Source organism: Pleuronectes platessa, chromosome 9 (assembly GCF_947347685.1).
Source record: "Pleuronectes platessa chromosome 9, fPlePla1.1, whole genome shotgun sequence".
Taxonomy (NCBI): Eukaryota; Metazoa; Chordata; class Actinopteri; order Pleuronectiformes; family Pleuronectidae; genus Pleuronectes; species Pleuronectes platessa.
Genome location: NC_070634.1, coordinates 26222843 through 26244443, shown reverse-complemented (window position 1 = coordinate 26244443; position 21601 = coordinate 26222843). Strand labels below are relative to the sequence as shown.

General features: G+C 46.1%; 1 protein-coding gene across 1 annotated transcript in view; it reads right to left on the bottom strand.

The window, feature by feature from the left end:
* Positions 1 to 21601, bottom strand: part of gmds (GDP-mannose 4,6-dehydratase) — a 140910-nt gene that overhangs the window by 75861 nt on the left and 43448 nt on the right. Inside the window, exon 7 of the mRNA XM_053431249.1 lies at positions 15102 to 15229. Coding sequence (XP_053287224.1) covers positions 15102 to 15229 — 128 coding nt within the window. The remainder of the gene's footprint in view (positions 1 to 15101; positions 15230 to 21601) is intronic.

The window sequence follows — 21601 nt, the reverse complement described above, 5'->3', positions numbered from 1 at the left end:
TTTTTATTTTTCATTGGTGATGGAAAACAGAGTAAACAGCGGTCATGTGATCAGACAAGCTGTGATCTAACAGGTTAGTCTGAATGTGTGTGTTTAATAGTTAATAAAACATAAATATTATAATATATATCAATATTTTTGACATTTTGTGGTTTACAGGTACAGTATTTGACACTGTGTACAAACATCCTCATTAATATATCATCATGATCATTTGGCGGAAGCTCAGCACCCCTCAGCCTCTCATTGGCTCAGCCTCTTGAACAAACCTGAACTGACGAAGACTGCAGTTCCCATTTTCTCAACAATTCAAAATGTTTCTGCCAACAGAAACACACAAACCCCTTCACTGCCTCACAACTCCACCTTTGTTTCTAAACGACTGAGGCCAACACGCAGGCGGACCCCCAGCAGCAGCACCACCCGCTCACTGTACGTCTGTGGCCAACTGCAGATATAAGAGGCACAAGCTCCAGAGTCGGAGGATGAGAACGTGTGTGTATAAGTGTGTCTGTGTGTGTCGGGCACATGAATAATGCATGAGTGGCAGGTCTGACTGATGTGGGGTTTAGGGTTCCCAGCCAGGCAGTGGAGGGGCTGCGTGTCCGTGCCCAAACCCCAACACGCTGCACTGCTGACTTCAAAGGGTGTGGTCTGGACTCGTTCATATGCAAACACAAAATCTCTCTCTCTCTCTCACACACACACACTCACAGGCCGATGCACAAACTCACGCACACATTCCCAACAACTTGCATATATGAAGAAACCCATCTGCACACTCTCTTTCCACACACACACACACAGAGTCTGGACTTCCTGTGCTCCCCTACAGGAACACACAGGGCGCTGTGTGCTGGACAGTGGGTCTGGGATCTGGGCGGAGGGAGGCCTGGCTTTCCACACCTGTGTTTGCAGCCGTAATTAGAGGCGTACGCTATTTTGGGGGCGGCGAGCCTCCGTGTGCTCATACAGACACACACACACACTCACAGACACACACACTCTCACACACACTCTGGGGCACACAGAGGGAGCTCTCACTAGCGGCAGCAGCGTACAGTACACGTAGGCCGGTGTTTGCCGTGCAGCAGGCTTGTGTTTTCTCTGGTTGGAGTGTGAATGCCAGTGGAAAGCTCTTAATGGCCTGTAAATACAAACAGTCATATTTCCAGTTCCAGGCCATTAAAGAGCTCATCATGGTCTGGCCACGCAGACGACGTGACGGACAGCAGAGCGGCTGGAGAGTCGCTCAGCGGAGACGCAGCGTCACGCGACCGGCCTGTGTTTCCCATCTCAGCCCCTCACATTCATTACCCTGACAGTGCAGCGTCACGGACCGGCTCATCCGGACACAGAGTCACAGGGAACCAAAAAGCACTTCTTACACTTCTCATTATAACATTAAAGATTCAAAGATGAGTGTTTTCTGCCGTTACATCAACAGCACATTAAGATTAAAAGGTTCATTTCTCACGTTCTCTGTTTCCAGCAGCGTCAGGCGGCTGTTTTCAGAGAGATTATTAAAAAAACAAGGAAGTCGGGACGTGTGGCAGCTTAAGAGACAGATCGTTTCTGAAGAGCTGGTTGAGACCAAAGCTGAGAGTGAAATATTGATATGTTCATAGTGTAACTTAAAGTCACCTACACTAACATAGCTAGTTTGAAAAAGTGTATTTTGTCTAAATCAATACACACATCAGATAACATGAGTGTTTCTTGATTTCAATTTCTGGAAAAACAATAGAATTGAACAGTACTGAGTCATACATGGCAACTTTTGGTTATTTAATAATCAATTGATAATATCCAAAAGGTAAATGAACACAAGCTTCATCATAGATTTGTTCTATACCGTTCTAAATGTACACCTCGTGTATTCTTGAACGTGGTCGGCACATGAGAGACGTGCCCCCCCCCCCCCCCTCGGCGTCTCACACCCGTCGGCAGCTCAACGTCTCAGGGAATAAAACAACCGTGACGGGGCTGTGACAGTCACCGATCGGCGAGCTCTATACTTTGAGGTTGCTCTGGTTTGGAGAGCAACGAGGCAAAGTATCGCGCCGCGGTAAAAAAACGCAGGATTTGTAAAGACGGCGAGTAAACACAGGGCCGGGTGAAACAGGCTTATTCCTCCTCGCTCCTCCTCGCTCCCTCGCAATCTCATAAACACACACGCACGGTAATTAGGTCTCATTAGAGCGCGCGGGGCCTTTCATGTCGCTGCTGAACATGGCCACTGTCTCTCCCCTCTGGCCCACAGACATAAACAAACACTTCAGCTGGCCTGCCCCCTGGAGCCATGGAGCCTCTGCTCCGCGAGGGAGAGCTCGGGATTCCCCTCAGCCGGGGCACATGTCCCCGCCTCGCTCTCCCCAGCATCTCTCTCTCTCTCTCCTCTCTCTCTCACACTATTCTCCTGTTCTTTTATGAAGGCAGAGATAGAAGGAGGGAGTCAGAAGTCAGAGAGCCGCCTGCCTGCTATGGATCAGTAATGACATAATGAGAGGACTGCCGTGTTTAGCGGGCTGCTCTTTTTATAGCATCTGTCAAGACAAATGTGCAATCGTTCACTTTGATTGAGTGAGTGTGTCTGTGTCTGTCTGTGTGTGTGTGTGTGTGTGTGTGTGTGTGTGTGTGTGTGTGTGTGTGTGTGTGTGTGTGTGTGTGTGTGTGTCTGCGTACGTGTGCTCAGAGCCGAGAAGCTGAGTAAGGGATGTGAAGTCGAGTGAGAGAGAGAGGCCTAGGAAGTGAGGGGAAAACCAAAGGGAGCGAGAACATGGAAGGAAAAGATGTGACTAAAGGAAAAGCCAAACACAGAGGTGTCAGTGTAAAAGAGAGAGGGATGGAGGGATGGAGGGAGGTGGGGGGGGGGGGGTTATGAAAAAGCTCAGCCCTGGCATTGAGAAGAGGGTCGGGGAGAGGTGACACCCGGGGTCAAGCTGAGGTCAGATAAGGTGCAAAACCAGTAACTCTGGGGCAAGTTTAGAATGAAAACAAACCAGCACTATCACTGCAGGTCACAGACAGAGCCTCCCCTCAGGCTACACACACACACACACACAACACACACACAGAGACACACACTCATATTCCCAGGGCCACTTAATTAAAAAAGAGATCCCTGGCCCTCCCTCAGAAAGTCCCACCTTCTAAAAGCAAACACTGGTCTCTCCATCCCGGCTGTTTTAATAAGGATGGAGCTGAATGTGAGCGGCGCTGAGTGAAAGCCTCATTGTGGTTCCAGAGCGGCTCTAGAGCGGCTCTGAGCCCCGTGTCACTTCTCTCCTCATCCGTCAGGCCGACACCTCCACGCAGCGTTTCCTCACCAATTACACACCACTCTCCAACGCTGTCGCACACGTGGGTGTAGTGTCGCTGCCTGTTGTTTATGATGTCAAATCTACAGTTGTGCGTGTGTGTGAATTTTTGCACAACAATATTAACACAAGCGTAAACGTTTATTGCCGTGACCCTGTTCCTCAAATTGCCTGCGATGGCATATTGCAAACATGTGTGTTTGTGCATGCCAGCATGTTTGCAAGTGTGAGTGTGTGTGTGTGTGTGTGTGTGTGGCTTCGTGCTGAATGCCCGGTTTAATATCATAAGCCTGGGTGAACGTGGATCTACCATAAGTCTAATAGAAAGCAGACAACATGAGGAAGCCATTTGGTGTTGTGCGATGAGGGGAGGCAGGCTTTCAGTGCTGTGACCCAACAAATGTTTCCATTCCATTAAAGCCATCAGGCCCGTTTGAAGTGGACGGACTGGGATGCTGTCTCTGCCACGCTCAATAGACTGCAGGCAGATCTCAGCTCTGCGTGTGCCTGGCGGGAAACACGCTGCTCAGACATGAATCACTCCTGCTCTGAACCCACAGTTGTGTTGCTCTGAGAAAAACAACACAATCGGGTTGTTAACTAAGGAACTTCTGCAATAAGACAAAGGCCACATCCAGGAGTTTGATGTGGGAACGAAAACTGACTTAATTAAGCAATTATGTATTATTAAATATTTATATCACTTTATTTATAGAGTTAATTTATAGCTGATACAGATCATTGCTGTTGTTCATTTACAATAATGTAATAAAAGTAATACAGCACTTTTATAAACCAGCATTACTTAGCACTTAGAGCAAAATGGAGAAAGCAAAAGTCATAAATATAAAAAAATTACAATAAATCAGGAGAAAACCATTTTTAGGAAAAAATTCAAAACTGCCAGAAATGAAAGATATGAATCTTAAATTCAGTGTTTTCTGTGTCTAAGAGTCACTGGGGGTGTGTTAATAAATAATGAACATTACTGTATTTACATTAGTGCAAACATAACAACGTAATTACTTGATGATTTAAAAATATAAATACATTAAAAAACTGTCCATTAATATATATTATGGTATTACATGAAATGGTTTTATAGTGTCATAATAATAATTTACACATAAATGACAAATATAATCTAATGTTTACTGTGAACAAAATAATTTCTCTACTCAAGCAAAACTTGACTTTGTATTTCACAAGCTTTTCAGTGACATTGAGTCAAATTTATAAAAATTCATATAAACCTGTTTGATTGACACATATTTTAAAAGGCTGATGTCAGGGATTTTTTTTTTAAACTCAGTTATGAAAGATTAAAAGAGCCACAGCCTGTTTGGACTGTTGACCACAGGTTTCCACGCAGGCTGGAGGATAATCTAGGCCGACTTCATTTACTGTAACGGCCTGGGGAGGCAACACGTGGTCTTTAAGCATGAGTCATGTTTATTTAAACTGAATTAAAAATGCAAAAATCACAAGTGGTTATGTTCTTCATCACATTGACACGTTACCAGCTGAGCTTCAGAAGTTGAGAAAGTGTCATGAGAGTTGTGTCGCCCTCTTTCAGAGAGATGCTCAGCTAGCTGTCTCCTCAGCTCTATTAATAACTAATAAGTTTTGTCAAAGTATCGAGAAGGATCTTTTCCTTTGTTGCTCGTGTTAATTATGCTTTTACATATTCATTGTGTCCGTTTGTGCCCCTCGTCCACTGTTTTTTATTTATTTCACATATTACACATTTCCAGGATGGGAAATAAAGCTTCTATAATATATATATATAATCCATTCTGGTCATCAATCAAGTGTTAAGCTCGAGTACGACAGTTAACAAACAATATGCTGTATCATACAAACACAACTAGCTTGCACATGTAAACTAATACTCTTCTTTTTTTACATAAGGGGTTATAAACAGTGATATTGCCACACATGGTGCATGTCCACAAGAGGCTGGGTGTCCGAGGGGTCAGCCAGTCAGACAGAAATATATCGGAGAAGGAGCGAGAGCTGTGAGAGAGTGAAAAGAGGCGAGCCTGTGACTGAGCTCTTGTGATATTTGGCTCGAGTTCGGACGCTCCGCAGTCTGGACCGAGAATCTTCCCACGAGCCGCTGGAGCGCCTGACAGAGCGGGAGGCACTCAGAGAGCGAGCGAGCGAGGGGAGTGTGAAGGAGCGAGCGAGGAGGTCACACACATTCCAGTCCCAAAGAGGCGGCCAGACTCCTCAGACAATTAAAACAAGATGACCCAACCCCCCCCGCTCTCCCCCCGTAAATATCCCCTCCACTCCATCAGTGCTGCCTTCTGGACCAGTGAGGGCTTCACTGCACTCCCTCCCTCACTCGCACTGATATCCTCCCTAAAATGTCACCACATGGGACTCAGACGCAGACACACACAAATATGCCTGGGAGGGATTATTGCGTTAGGGTGCCTCTCACACTTGTGCATCCCACTCACAGAGTCTCAGCCTCACAAGGCAGCTGTGGACTCACTTCTCTCTGAAGCTCTCTCTCTCTGTTCGGGGCACTTCAATAATCCAATAACATTATGCTGGGATCACTGGGGCTGGATAGTGGATCAATACTTCTTTGGGTAAAGATTGTGGTGGCTTTGATTATCAACATCTGCACTTTAATGTCTGCACAGTTACCTGAGTAAAGGTAGAAGACTATTTCATCCAAAACTAATTGAGTTCATATCGCAGGATTCATCAGGATTCATTAGTTAGTGAATAAATAAGTGTTCTGAAGGAAAAGTAAGAACAAAAGTAAGTCAAATTTACCTTTATTTTCTCAATAAATAAAGTATAAAAGAACGGAATAAAAAACTGAAGCCTTAAAAATGACCAATCACATGGATCGTGATTAAAGACCTCTTGCAAATGGCGAATAATCCAGAGGCGACTTTCGACATGTCTGACTACGTTCTCTCTCTCCAACACCTCCACTCACCACCCCCGGCTCACACTCTCCCTCCTCCCCCGGCCTGTTAAACCCCTCTCCCCCCCAGCAGGGTATGGAGCCCTCCCACCCAGCCTCACCCCCTCTGGAGACGTCATCCCATCCATTTCCCCTGCTCCTTCACCCCTACCTCCTTCTGCTCCCTCAGTCCAGGTGGGAGGTATGACTCTCTGCAGCTTTGTGCATGTGTGTGTGTGTGTGTGTGTGTGTGTGTGTGTGTGTGTGTGTGTGTGTGTGTGTGTGTGTGTGTGTCTAAACAGCCCCCGTCACCTACCACACCTGTCGAAACACGGCACTGAGCCGCAGGACAACAGAGCCTCTTTTAAATCCAGACACATGGAATAAACTGAAAGTAACTTTAACAAGTTTACAACGATAACACAATGATTTTAAGTAAAATGCTGACAGCTCCATCCTTTATTTATTTGTATTGATAATAAGCATTGAGTGTGAAAAACATTTCCAACCATCACAATGCCGTTAGATATTTGGTACTAACATCTTTATCAACCTGTTTTTGGATCAGATATTGTCTGATTTGAATCTACTCTTTGTTAAATTAAGACTAAATTAATATTTAGCTTAGTGTACATCAGCGTTGTGTTGATCCGCTTCTAGTTTAGCAGTAATTGGCTAAAACTTTTCTCTAGTTTAAAAAAACAAATACTGAAGCAAATCAAGAACTTTAACTTACTGTCAATTTGAAACTAGGTTATATTTTAGAAGATGGATTAATGGAGGTTTTCCTTTCTTTTGTCAATAATATGCATAAGTACATGAAGTACACTTATTAAGTGTGTGTGTGTCTTATATACATAGATGTTTGTGGGAAGGCCTGTCACTTCTCTGTGTGTGTCTGTGCCTCTGCTCTCTGCAGGACTCCCGGGTTCAGGCTCCATACGAGAGCTGAGGATTCTGGTTACGCGAGGAGGACGGAGAGAAAAACAGAGCGAGAGAAGAAGGAGGAGAACATCTGCTTTCATCCTCAACCCAGCAGGGGAGAGTTAGGCCTGTCAGTCCGAGAGAGACAGCCAGCTGCTGCTGCTCTTACACACACAAAGACACATACACACATACACCCAGAGAGTAACACACAAAGTTTAAATAGAGATGTTAGAAGATTTTAATAAAAATATATTCTTAATAATTAGGCTATGAATAATAAATGCTTGTACTGCAAAGTAAACATTGTAAAGCATCTAAAAAGTAACTTCTAACATAAAAATACTTTTAAGTATTCTTCCCCTCTCCTTTAAAAACAACAAAGTACACAAAGACAGTCCTGCTTCCCGGGTCATGACAGCTGAAGCTCTAACTTGTACTAAAAGTCAGGGACAATAAACTGTTTGACTCTATAAGACAGTAAAAGTCATTGTCAGGCAACTGTAATATTATTATTCATCTTTATTTCCTATTATTGAAAAAACAAATGAACACTCTAAAACTGTGATCAGTCAAATAAAAGCAACAAGACGTGATATATTGACAAACACTTGTTTCCAAAGACGTTAAAAGACAAACAAGCAGAAGACGTCCAACTAGAAAAAAGCCTCAGAAGAACAAAATATTAAAAACACTGCATCAAAATAATTTAAGGATAAAAAAATATATACACCTATATTTAAAAGATGCATGTTTAGCAGAAAACGGTTCCACATCTCACTCACTAACTCACCGGCTACTGAAGTCATTACAAGCTGCTGTTATCTGAGATCACACACTGAGGAAGATTCTCGTTGATAATATCCTAAATATGATACAGATTCTGTTGCTGTGCTCTGACTTGTAATTGTGGAATGTGTTTGTTTCTTAATTTGTCCGTCAAACCTCTGCACTAAGCAGAACTTGTCCAGTCACCGTGACCCTGGGTTCAGAAGTTGAAAACACTCAACTTAGATCATATCTGAACAGTAAATAGTTCAGGAGTGATCTTTTCCATGCGAGACACTCGTCTGAAATACAATTCAAACTCTGCAACAAAGGACATTTAACCTCTTCTGTGTAACATTTCCATTTTAATGTCTGTTCCAATCCCTGCTGTGCTGTTCTTCTGGGGGCTGCTGAGCCTGAACGATCAGAAACCCTGAGCCGGGTCGCCAGTAGTCAGATTAAGAAATGAAAACAACGCTAACAGGATTCACGTGTTTAACACAGCATCTCCGAGTGAGAACCCCAGAACAGAACCAGAGAATGAAAACAAACGGCAGCAGAATGTGATTTGCTCACATTAGGTTCCAATGTCAACGCGCAAACTTAAGTGTATATGGAAAAGCTGTGGAATAACATACTTTTACATACTTTCAAAGTTCGGGCCTCCACATACAACTACAGTTATTTTGCAGTGACTATTTTGCAGGTGAAGATATTATTTAGTCCCAAATCATGAATTAAAGGCGCTGCACTTATTATATAACTGTATCTACAACCATCCGGGTACAAATGAGATGAGCAAAAGGGAAATAAGGAAAAGCTTGAGCAGAAAAACTCGTATGAATCACAACTATCACATGATTGCTGTTGACCAGTTGTAGGAGAAAGTATCGAGTACTGAAAAGTGATTTAATTGGTAATTAAAAGCATAAATATATTCCTGATTTAAATAAAAATAAAATGGAAATAAAATGCTCAAAATCAGATTTTAGCTGCTTTTTTTACAAACTACAAACTGAAGAGAGAAACTGACGGAACCAAGAAGGACAACTCTCCCTGAACGTCGCCCCAGAGAGGAGGACATCTCCTGGGTTTAAAGCTGCAGAGGTTCCTGCTGACTCTGGGTCTGAACAACGTGAAAACACACTCCCCACACACACATAAATACCCAGTCGCCCCTTTCTTAAAAAATCTGTTTTTCCATTGTTGCAGCAGCAGGAGGGAGAGAGTCAGAGTTACACAATCTTCCTCTATCTTCTCATCAGGTCTAATTTATGTGGAGTGTGAAGATATTCCCCGTCTCGCTGCTCTGAACCTCCTCCACTGTCCCTCTGGTGCGATGCCACAGTAAACACTCACCCCCTGTTTGAGGATTTAGGATTTGGACACATGGGGGCAACATGGGGCAGGAGAGACTCCCTGGAAATCTATTTTGAGTCTTGCACCCAATTCATTACTCTGATCGTTGTGTCTCACCTCCCACGAGTGTTTGTCCGAGTGCATCTCTCCTCCGTCTGCTTACATGCGTCATACTATTATTATAAACAGCCCAACAGCGTCAACAGGCTTTTCATTTGTTTCCTTTTTAATATGCGCAAGACCCAAAAGTAATTATTGCTTCATTTGCCCATTTAAGGAAAATGCCTCTAAACAGTCTGACCAAAAGGTTGAGGGGAATTTATTAGAGGTATTATGAGGTTGCATAAAATACCATGAACTTAAATTAACCTTGATATAAAAATAAAATCTTAATAAATATGTAATTGATGTAAATAAAAGAGATGATTAAAAAACAATCTCATACTAGACCTACTTAAGAGGTGAAAAAACTAACTTTACACGATTCCTTCAAAGTTCATTGCTCCATTATAAGTTTGATATTAAAATACTTTATATGATTATTTTATTCTAGAAATTGAAATGATATGCAATTTTTGGCACTTTTGGGTTTATTTGCTTGGATGTAAAAATTCTCATTTTTACTTTATTCTCAACTTGAATAACTTTATCTGTAATGTGACTTAAAAATTAAAGTATGGAGACTGATCATATAAAAAAGGTCTAGGTGTTTATTTGTGAAATTCTGGGCTCCTTAACTGTGTGTGTGTGTGTGTGTGTGTGTGTGTGTGTGTGTGTGTGTGTGTGTGTGTATGTGTGTGTATGTGTGTGTGTGTGTATGTGTGTGTATGTGTGTGTATGTGTGTGTATGTGTGTGTATGTGTGTGCATTTATTACTCTGAGCCACAGGGGGGCAAACCCCAGTTTATTGAGCTGTTTTTAGGGCTCTGAGTCGAATTTCAACTGCAATTAACACCAGCAAACACACAAGCACACAAACAACACACACACCTGCTGTTGCTGACTCATCCTGCTTGAGCCAAATCAACATGACAGCAGCTTCTGTCAGTGCCTCTCTCACTAAATTATCAACACTCGGCCTCACTTACACACACACACTTGAAACACAAAAAGCTCAAGGGATGACAAAATGATTGTGCCCGGGTGGGTGTCCTGATGCATCAGGGTTGAGAGGTCGGGGGGCTTGGATGCAGTCGGGAGGCTCTGGTGATGAAACCTAATGCTCCCTCTCCTCTGCCCTATTAGATCCCAGTTTAGCTCTTTACCACTCCAGCTGTGTTTATTAAAACCTTACAGAGCAGGGAAAGGTATTTATCAGCTCCCTGAATCACTGCAGTAAAGGTCTGGACACGCACACGCACACACACACACACACACACACACACTTGTGCAGCGAGGGGCCAGCAGCCTCCACGACAGGAGAACGTCCATTGGGATCAGAGGCTGAATTGAATGTTGTTGCACTGATGATGAAATCATACGTCACACGCTGTCTTTTTAAGATCCTGAGCAATTTAAAATATTTGGTGCAAGTGCAAAAACAACAACTCCAGTCGTGGACAGAACTGGGAAGACAAATAATAATTTGATCCAATTACTGCAGCCTTTAAGTTGAATAAAAGGCCAAAGTAAAAACTCCAGCGAGACAAAAACCTTAGATCAGATGTTTTCACACCTAAACCAGAGAAAGAGTGAATATTAACTGATGTAAACGATAATAATCATGATTCTGTCTTTGTCTACATGTGAATATAAACATGTTATCTTTCGGCTTTGGATGGTTGGTCTGATCAAAACAACACACGCTGATATGTCACAGCAGATTCTGCAGAAAATAACATATTTCTACCTTCTTTGGATCAAACAATTCATTATTAATGGAGAAAATATTCAATAAATTAATTTAAAATCTGAAAATAATTTGCAGTCGTATCCCTGGTCGAACCGGTGCTTTTAGAAACTGCAAAATGCATGAGCTTGGCTTTGTGTCACTTACATAAAATGACCTTAAGTGAATAAAAGCTGTTTAAACGGTAGAAATATTTAAGTGTGTTACGCTTTCTCTCTTTTCATGTAAAAAACTTCAAGGCTCAAAGAGCTGAACCGGCTCCAAACTGCACCAACGTCTCGTGTCTGAGCTCCAGTGTCCATCAAGTGGAACCTTGTGTCAGATCCTGTCTCAGATAATGAGGCCCCTGTTCCGTGCTGAGCTGCGCTGGACGAGCGCCTTGGCAAGAAGATCAACATGAAGACGTAGAGGTCCGACTTACTGTAACAGGTTCTTGAGCCTGTCACCTCCCGGGCCAAAAACACGTGATGAATGGCCCACCGCTCTCATCAATCATCTTTGATTGGCCCTGATCTGCGCTGTGATTGGCTAATTAGCCTCATCTGTAACAATTACTGCATGGAGAGGCAGCTGCGACACAAAAAAGGGGGATAAGAAAAATAAAGGTGGTGAAAAATGACACCATCTGGGCCGTCATGTCACCGCGCTGCCGCCACACAATGCCAGGAATCAGACAGCTACCGCCACACACACACACACACACACACAGACAGACACACACAAAGACACACGCAGTGCAAGGAAACACCTTCCAAAGAACAGAATTTCACAGGTAATTATATTTTGAAAATAAATATGTGAACAAGACAAGAGCAGAGAAGGGGGGGGGGGGGCTGACAGCGGGTCAACCACGTCTCATCTGGCAACAGTTTCTGGTCCGTTACAGCAACGCAAACTCAGGTCGGGGGGGAAATAATAAAAGCCGGTTATGAGATGTCATAGAAAAAGAAATCTGGTAACTGGGTGGTAACTGCTCACCGGACAAGTGCCGGACAAGAGGGAGGAGCATTCTGTGGAGCCGCGATGTAGTGAAGCAACTTCTCAGGAGTGCAAAACACTAAATAGTGAAAAGTTAAAAGGCGGGGGGGGACGTGAGCAATAAAAAAAACACAAGGCGGGAGAGGAAACAGACAAGAGCAAGTGAGGCAGGATGGAGGGAAGAGAAAAGGCCACAAGCGCCAGGCCGGCGGGTCCGGCTCCATCCCAGCCAACTCTCCTCTCCACACAGGAAATGGTTCTCTACAGCCAGAGGGGGAGGAGGTGGAGGGGGCTGCAAACAGCTGTACCCACGGCCTGGGCCAGCGTGGGGGCTGAGAGGAGAGGAAGGAGCAGGGCGAAGGGCAACACTTGGTAAAGATGGCCGACTCCCACATCTTCATCTCCTCAGACCCTTTCTGTGTGATCGCTGTGGATTTCTTTTCTTCTCGGCTCGATCTTATTCAGTAATTATCTCTGTATCGTCAAATCCCAGTAAACCCAGTCAAAAGAGCTCCAGTCAAATGTTTCAAACACAGTCCAAAAGGTTTCCCCTTTGAGGAGAATACCATCAGGAGGATTTAAATCATTCTATCTACGGATTCTATACCTAAGCGTCCTGCTTGTATCCCATAATACTATAATAGTAATAATAAAGGGCTCCATTGAGAGAAGCCGGGCTGCCCCAGGTCTGCCTGCCGGCCGGGGACGGACACCCGATACCCGGCTGAGACGATGCCCAGTCAGCCGCACGCTTTCAGACGTCGTTAGAGCAGACACACAGCACGCCCCTCCTGCCACCCGCAATCCATCCACAGCCAATTACAAGCAATTTCCCTGTCCTGGGTGGGGTGAGGAGAAGAAGAGCGAGGGGGGGGGGGGAGGCGAAGCAGTTGTCAGGCTAAAGCAGACACACATGGTTCTCTTTACAAATCGCCCGTTGTTTGGCTCTGCCATGACAACGCACCGGCTGGAGGGACGTGTGGGAGCGAGACCCGGAGCGAGGCCGAGGGCCGGGTGGTGCTGACAGTCGCCGGCTTTGATGCCCCGGCAGGGGGGGGTGAACTTTCGGCAGGAGAGATGGTTCACTTATGCATGATGTGCAAACGTCCTACAAACACACGTCTGTTTGCCTGCTCCTTCATCTACCCCACCCCCCCCCCCCCCCCACCTCCTTCCACCTCAGTTCCCCTCAGAACCGGGGGCTTCTGTTTGGCTTCCCCGAAATCCGCCTTTTCCGAAACTGGAGACGCGCGGCGAGGAGGTGCCTGATTCACCAGAACTGGAATGTCGGCCGTTCCCACAGGAAACCTGGAGCGTCTCAAACTAGGGTGTCCTGGACAGGCAAGTGCACGCAAGAGCACGCACACACACACACACACACAAACACACACACACAGACACACAGCAACGAAGGGTTGCACGTACCCACGAGAACACAAGTGGTCAGTGAGACGGACCAAACCAAACAGGATGAAGACAAACACTGGATGTGACCCAAATACTTGTAATGGTGTCAAGGATAAGATTCACTCATCCTGTGGTACAGTGAAGTGGGAAAGACCTGAATGATACTGAAATAATTATAATGATTTCAATTCACAATATTCTGTCTTCCTTCATTTGAGCGATTTTGACGCCCGGACGGTTTGAACCAAACCAACATGTTTTCTCATCGGCCCGGAAGTGACATAGAAGAACTCTGCCTTGTTTCTGTACATTCATGACATAGACAAAATGGAAAAATTGGGTCTGAACACCCGTGTAAAGACCTGCAGGAGCATCAACATTAAGCATCGACCCTTCTCACCAAAGCTCTCAAACCTTGTCGTCTTTCCAAGTTGACATCTGACGTCTTTGCTGTTTTCTCACGTTGGTTCACACAAAACAACTTCTGAACATTTTGGGACGGCAAGAAAAGTAGACTCTTTTGTCCATAGTTCAGTGTACTGTCTGAAAGCAGCTTCAGTAACAAGATGTCAGCTGTTCACTTAACATCTTTTCGTCGTCTTTTATTTTGTCAGATGTTTGAACGACGGTGAAATGAATTCACACAAAAGAATCCTTTCTTCAAATGTGACTCTATTTAACTGTTCACAACTGATGTCAGACTTCTTCCCACAGGAGTCAACTGAGCCACAGAGTCGGTGGATGACGCCGCACCACGCCTCAACAGCGTGAGCCTCCTCCTCACCGCCTCCCTGCTCTGACGCAGTGACCCCACACTGTGGTCCGGCTCTTCCACTGGGCTTCCCCACCGTAACCTCCTCACCTCGACTCCCATCTCAAAGAGGGCCCCCCCCCCTGCCACCGTCACCTCCTCATAACAACACGGCTCGCTGTGAGGGGTCTGCTGTCAGACATGGCAACCCGTCGAGTCTTTCATCTCGGCGAGCCACATGCACATGTTCCAACCTTAACCTATCACACAATTTGACACACACACACACACACACGTAGGAATGTGTGCTTCCTAACACACACATGCTTGGGGGGGGGACTCTGATCTGGGTCTGCTCCTGGACGAGGTGACCCCACTGTTTGTTTCATCTCCCCACTCCTCTCTCTGCTGGCTGCTGGCACCATCACGTGAACATAAACATCGTATTTCTGTCACCGTCCCCGGGACGTGGCGTTCCCTTCATATCGCTCTTTTTTTTTTTCCTGCAGGCGTTCAGGGAATGGCGATGGGGGCCTGAAGGGATCTGGGACATGGGTGAGTTGTGGGAAACCAGAGTGCAGTTTGTGGCCTCACAGCATGTGGCCCTCTCTCTCTCCTCCCGCTCCCTCTCTCCTTCTCTATCTCTGTTTCTCTTTTGGCAGAGAATCATAGGAGGCTTCATGCAGATCGCATATTACGGCCTCAGATGATCTGGGAAAACACGCCGTCGATGCCATGTGCACATCTGAACCCTGTTCAACTCTGAGGCTGTGCACGCAGTTTGTGTGCGTGTCTCTGGACTTGTGTGTGTCTTACCTCCACGTAGTCGATGGCGTGGCCCCAGTCCCTCTTGGAGTCCAGGTTGCCCAGGCTTACGTACTCCTGTAAGCCCAGGTGAATCTTCGCCACAGAGCGGGTGACCTTACGCGTCACAAAGTTCCCACCTAAAACACAAAGATTGAAATTGATTAGTTGGTGTGTTGTGAAATCTGATTTGAATTACAGTTTACACAGAATATAAATATCTGAGGTTCAGTGTGATACAACACACACAAACACAAGTGCAGATAAACAAATTGAGACCTTGTTGTTGAAAATTTAGATTAGAGATCCCCCCCCCCCCGCCACAGACACACAGAAAGCCTTCCAAGCCTCTGCTGCTGCTCCAAACCCTCTTTAGCCAAAGCAAAAACTCAAGTGAAAAGCCACCCTGAGTTATATCAATTCTTTAACCACCTCACATTACAGCCTCCAGATCTTTTTAGATTCCCTCTCTCTCATTTTGTTCCTTTTAATTCAATGATTCGGTGTCGACTCTGGGCCGGAAGCCAAAGCAAATCCCGGAGCATCAGTCTGTCAACACACGCACAAAAAAGTCCAACAGGGAAGTTCCACAGAAAAGTGACAACTGAACGGGACCACCCTGACTCCGCTGCTGCGTGGTCCGGTCCAGAATCACCACTGTGCACCGACAGCAGGTTCATCTGCCAGATCTCCCAGCGGTGCTCCTCGCCCCGAGCAGACACATGTGGTGATATTATCTGAGGGAAAACAAATTAGCTCCTAACGACTCTTTCTATGGCACTAGAGGCGGTTGGGGGTGTTTTCTGGCGGGACAGTGGTGGCTGGTGTCATGTTCCCTGTTCCCTGCTGCAGGAGGAAAGATGCCGTGAGCCTGGGAATAAATGCTCCAACCCAAACACAGCATTATACTTATGGAAATCAACACTCAATATTAAGGTGTCAGGACTAATAACGCCACCCGTTTGAAATGGCTGATTAGTGCTTGAGGGTTTTTACTCTGGATCTTCTGTCTTCTGTTGAAATGCCAAAATGGCAACTATGTGAAAATGTATTTTCAAAGGAAAGCTTGAAGCCTGCATCAAAGTACAAACTATTTTTAGCTGACACAACATCCCCACTTTACATAAATCTCCCACAGCCTCGCCTGAACCTCTTCAGAGCTCCTCCATGCTGCCTTTTGAACTCATGGGGCTTCGAGATGAATGTGGCCTTTTAGCTCTGCGCCCGTCCCCGGCCATAATAGCGCGGCTCTGTCTCGACACTGTATCACTGTTGCCCTGACATGGAGCAGAGCCTCCGTTCAGACACAGGAAAATCCCATGAAGCCAATCACGCGAATGCACCAAAGTCGCAGTAATTATTTCATAGAAAAGCGACAGCCCTGGGCAGCCTGAGTAGAAACAGACCGGAGAAGGGTAGACACGCTTATTGAGAAAATACAGCGTGTTGTGTGTTGGTGGCGGGGCACATGGCCCCCGTGTCAACACTGCTTTGTCGCTATGTTGTTCTGGAGTTAAATATAGTTTAAAGGAGGCGCTGTGCAGTCTTCAGACCTTTAAAGCCCCTCATGGGTTTCTTTAAATCCAAATTATTGACACGTTTAATAGGAAATAGCTTCTGTCTACCGAGCGTGGATAAATTGTGGATGGAAACCCCCTCTGATGTCAGACCTGTCCTGACTTTGCATGATCGTCTCATCTGCCCCGGGGGCCGTTCTCCAACGTGGCAGGTCATCTGTTCTGGCAGGTACCATCACTCCTGCTCACTGTAGTCAAATGTTAACCTGCCGTTATTCATCTGCCACTGATGCATGTGAGATTGTCAGCTTTGCTCTCATCCACATCAGCTAGACGGGCTCTTATCTCCTCGCAGGTTACAGAGCTGCACACGCCTGAGCATACACACGCTCCTGTGACATCTCTCAGGACAGAATCATTAAGCAATTCATCACTGGAAAGAGACTCAATCAGCAACATCTCTAAAGGGGAACTCCACCAATTTCACACATGAGGATCATGTCAGAGATCGTATATGAAGATGGAGGACACGTCTCCACTTGCTAGTCAAATATCCTGGATACGCTCGCTGCCCTCTTGCTCTGATGATGTCATTCGGACCCAGAGTTTGCACAGATGTCAGTAAATAGATGGATGGGTTCTTCTTTGGAAATCAAGAGGAAAAGTTTTGCATCTTCCCTTCTCTTGTGCTTCCGTTTTATATAACTGTAAACGAAATATGTTTGACAAACTGTTAATATGACGAATCACCGTCTCTGGAAAGTTGTATTAACACTATTTGTTATTTTTCAAGACTGACCAATTAATCAAAAATAATTGACAGAAGTCTGTTGGCTGTAGCCTCCGTTATATTGTACATTCGGACCTGGTGGGGTGAGGCAATGTAACAAGGCCTCAGATTGGTAACTACGGTACTTGGAAGGCAGGGGTTTGATCCGATCCAGCATCCAAGGGAAACTCAAGTTTGCAGGTTAAACACAGGTTGTCTAAACTCTGCAGAGCCGAGTTGGCTCTTAAAGAGGTGGCAGAGGGATACAGCATAGCACAGTACCCCCCCAATCAGTAATAAAGTCCATTATTTCCCCCCAAGCACACCTGTAGTCTCCTTGTAAAGCTCACACCTCTGTTTGCAGTGGCTCTGCTCCCTGCCTCCTCTAATTGGTGCGGTGTGGACCAGGACATGGGCCTAATGGACCGGCCTGCCCGGCTGTGGACAAAGCCTACACTGTTACTGGCCAGGGTGTTAATGTGTTTCCTTTACTGGCAGCGGCACCGCAGGACAGCCAGGAGGAGGGGGTGGAGGCCGGGGCGCGGAGCCAGGGGGGCTGACAGAAGGTTTCGAACCCAAGCGGGCCAGAGGTGGACGTTTAACCTTGCCCACACGGCGGAAAGTCTAATAAAACCACGGGCCGTGAAAACTGAGCAGGCAGCAAAAGCCTTGCCAGAAACTGACACTCGCTCTCTCTCTCTCTCCCTCTCCTTCTTATTCTCCCTTAACCAACTCTTTTCTCGTTTTTTTTTCATCATTTCTTTTCATTTTTCTGGCCGGAGAAGCAACAGGAAAAACGTAACACCGGCTTCGTTGGCACAGCTGGACCGAACTATGGGGAGAGAAAGAAGGAGGAGCAGGCCGAGGGGGAAATGTGCAGAGATGTCTCCCATCGAGACCCAGACCCATGAGGACCCAGACAAGATGGGGACGGGAGCTGCTGGCTGGGGGCTCGGGTCTGGGGGAGTCAGGGAGGGGACTGTGGGTTTGAGGAGGATTTTTGGCTCGACCGGCCCTGGTTACTAAATGGATCCTGTTGTTCGAGCCACGTGGCCAAAGACCGGTGACTTATGAAGTCTGTCTTCAAACTGTGTGACGGCCCAGCCCCTGCACATTCAGACCTCAAGATGTCTGGCTCACACTCATATTACTGTCTGTGTGTATATGCGGGCATTTACTGATTGAGACTCGACCGCAGTGTGATTTATTCTAGTCACTCTTCTCTAACATTTATTTTGAAGACAAAATGTGCGGTCATGGCTTCTGCAGAACGGTGCGTCAGCTCTGGAAAAACTTAAAAAGTGAGTAAGTTCAAGTCCTGAATGATGTCGAGCGTTTATCAAAATGATCTTTAGTGTAACGTTAGCAAATGTAGAACATCCACTTCCTTCCCAGGGCAGGTCTCTTCTTCCAGATTTAGACTTGCCGTATGTTTTTCATCACAACCTAGGTCTGTTCCAGGGTGACTTGCAGGATGTTGCTAAATTGTATTTTTTCTTCATAAGCAGTTTGGAATGACTTGGTCACCCAGACGGCTCCAGAAATAGGACATCGGACTGGTTGCTTATTTTTAAAAACAAAGCTGGACATAAAGATTGATTCCACGTATTTTCAAAATATTTGGCGGTTTCTGTGGTAAAGAAAAACTAGCATAATTCTTGGATTGCCATAGGGTAGTCATAGAAACACTGAGATTACCCCAGCGCAGAGTTTACACACCTGTTTTGGAATTCAACCAGAACTGCAAATCCCATAATCCCACTCTGTCGATGAGCGATGGCCCAGGGGAGTAAAAATGCTTTGTGGCAGAGCTGAAGTGAAAAATGCAACTCTTTCATTTCCACCTCGACTCCCACACGTTAGAGGATTTCACTCTGTGGACCTGTTTACGTCAACATCAACGTGAACTCATCTCATACCCATCTTCTTTATCTGAGCTGAGTTATGAGCAAAAATACCTGATTTGCAGGAGTGAGGAATTCTGCAGGAGGAATCTTCCCTGGGTCAGGGGTCGGCCAAGCTCCACCCAGGCCAAAGACCTGTCAGTATCTGCCATCACCGCTATTGCACAATTATCACATTCTGATTGATCTCTGGAGCCTTGACGGGGAGGGGAATATCTGCGTAATATCCCAGATAGGTCATGCGCTCAGCCGCTATGCCAACACAGCGTCTATTCACACCTGACAGGCTGCCGTGCTCACTCTGGACTGACTCAACTGACAAAGCGGGCGCAGACAGAGAGACGTGTGATGCGAAGACGCTCTGGAATGGAGCTGGAGGGTTGCAGAGACAAAGAAAGGGAAAAGTCACCTTGTGGAAATTGGGTGTGATGCAACGAGATGGATCCACGGCACGGGGGTTTGAGAAAGGTGTGGGGAAAGAAAGGCAGGGTGTGGAGAAAGAGAGGGGGAGTAGATGATACTTGTTTTTCTTGAGCCTGATCACCGACGGCACCACCTCCACTTTGCAGAGCCGAGAGGGAACGAGACAAAGTGTTTCGATCTGGCACCAAAACCAAAGAGGTAATCGTGTCTGGCAGCGTCCTGGAGCTCGATTTAATCAAAACACCACAGAGCAACATTTGGGGGTTCGGTTCTCCTCGTGCACGGATCCACCGACAGAGCCTGGCAGAGGTTGAGAGGCGACACGGTGCCCTCTACTCCAAGTTCAATTATCGCAAAGCGAGCACTCAGTCAACAAGACTCTTAGTCGCCATAGTGTTCAGGCACAACAAACACGGAATCGGGGAGTGAAGGTAGAAACCTCAAGGACCACGTGACCTGCCTGACGCCAACCCAAGCAGAGACAGTGAGGAGCACCTTTGTGGCAACATGACACAAGGAGGTGCAAGGCAAGGAGGAGGGAGGGGGGGACTCTGTCATCAGCTCTGCTCAGAGGCGTCAGACTCCATTTCGACTCAGCCATTACTGGGGAAAAAAAGCTAAAAGAAAAAGGGGCTGGCTCCGTGCTGAGCTCCATCTTACCAGATACGACCTAATCTCCTTGACGCCCCCCGACCGAGTCGTTCCCATCTGAAGATCTCCTTTGAAAATAACCTCTCCAATAAACGGACAACATATCCTCTTACAGGTCTATCATGCCATCTGACCTTTTGGGCTCAACCACAACGAAAGCAGAAGGTTTAAGCCGAGGCGTGTAGAGGCAGAGTGCCTGCATGTGTGTGTGTGTGTGCGACTCCGACACTGCTGTTCTACCTTCCCCAATGCTAACGGGTCTTCTCTCCTAACATAACAGTATATTATCCTATACGGCCAAGCGTGAACCACAGAGCTCTCCGGGTGGAGAGATGGATGGGACTTCCCCAAATAAACCAGAGGATTAGCCTACAACTGGAGTTGGTCAGTAGCAGCAACAGTGGACACACACACACAGACAGACAGACAGACACACACACACACACACACACAACATATTACCCTGATGATTTACAGCCCAGCCTTACATCAACACACTGCTAATAACTAGAAATTAAACTGGGGTTTCGTCTTTTATTGATAAAAATCTGATTTATGGGGACTTTGAGGTGCCGTGTGTTTGTTGAATATGGCGACCAAATAAACATAAGAACCCGTTATTTGCACAGATTTCTCAGCTGATCGCTCTCGCCAAGAGACTGTGGAGCTCCGTCTCATGTATCACAGCAATATGGAGTCTATTTAGCAGCCCTGCTAACGCTAATCCCCCTGTTCGGAGTCAGTGTGAGGGCTGTTTGTTATGGCTAACGACTAAGCTAACTGGAAACGGAGCTAGCTGCGGTGTGAACCGGCCGGCAGAGGCAGCCCACTGTTTGCTTTGCTTCACGCTGGATTTCCACCGGGTTATTTTTCCTCCACGACCGTCCAATTCCGACCTTTCGCTGCCGAACAATGGGGATCGGCTGTTTATTGGTCCAACAGTCAGGTGTTTGTGGGAAGGGTAAGAGAAACCAGAAGCAAATTCCTGCAGGGATTAAGTCACCCTGGGCACAGTAAGAGACAGAACTCCTTGTTCACAGGGACAGTGAGCCAGCAGTCACCATATGGTCGTACGTGATGTGACACACCACGCCACACTGCCACCGGGGAGACGATTGGTCCCTGGTGGGATACCACGAGGCCACGAGCGAGTCAGAGAGAGCTTGTTATTAAAAAGGGAAAAACGTCCTCATGAAAGCAAACATGCATTTGTTTGTCAAACACAGAAGCACACATCCACTGGCACTC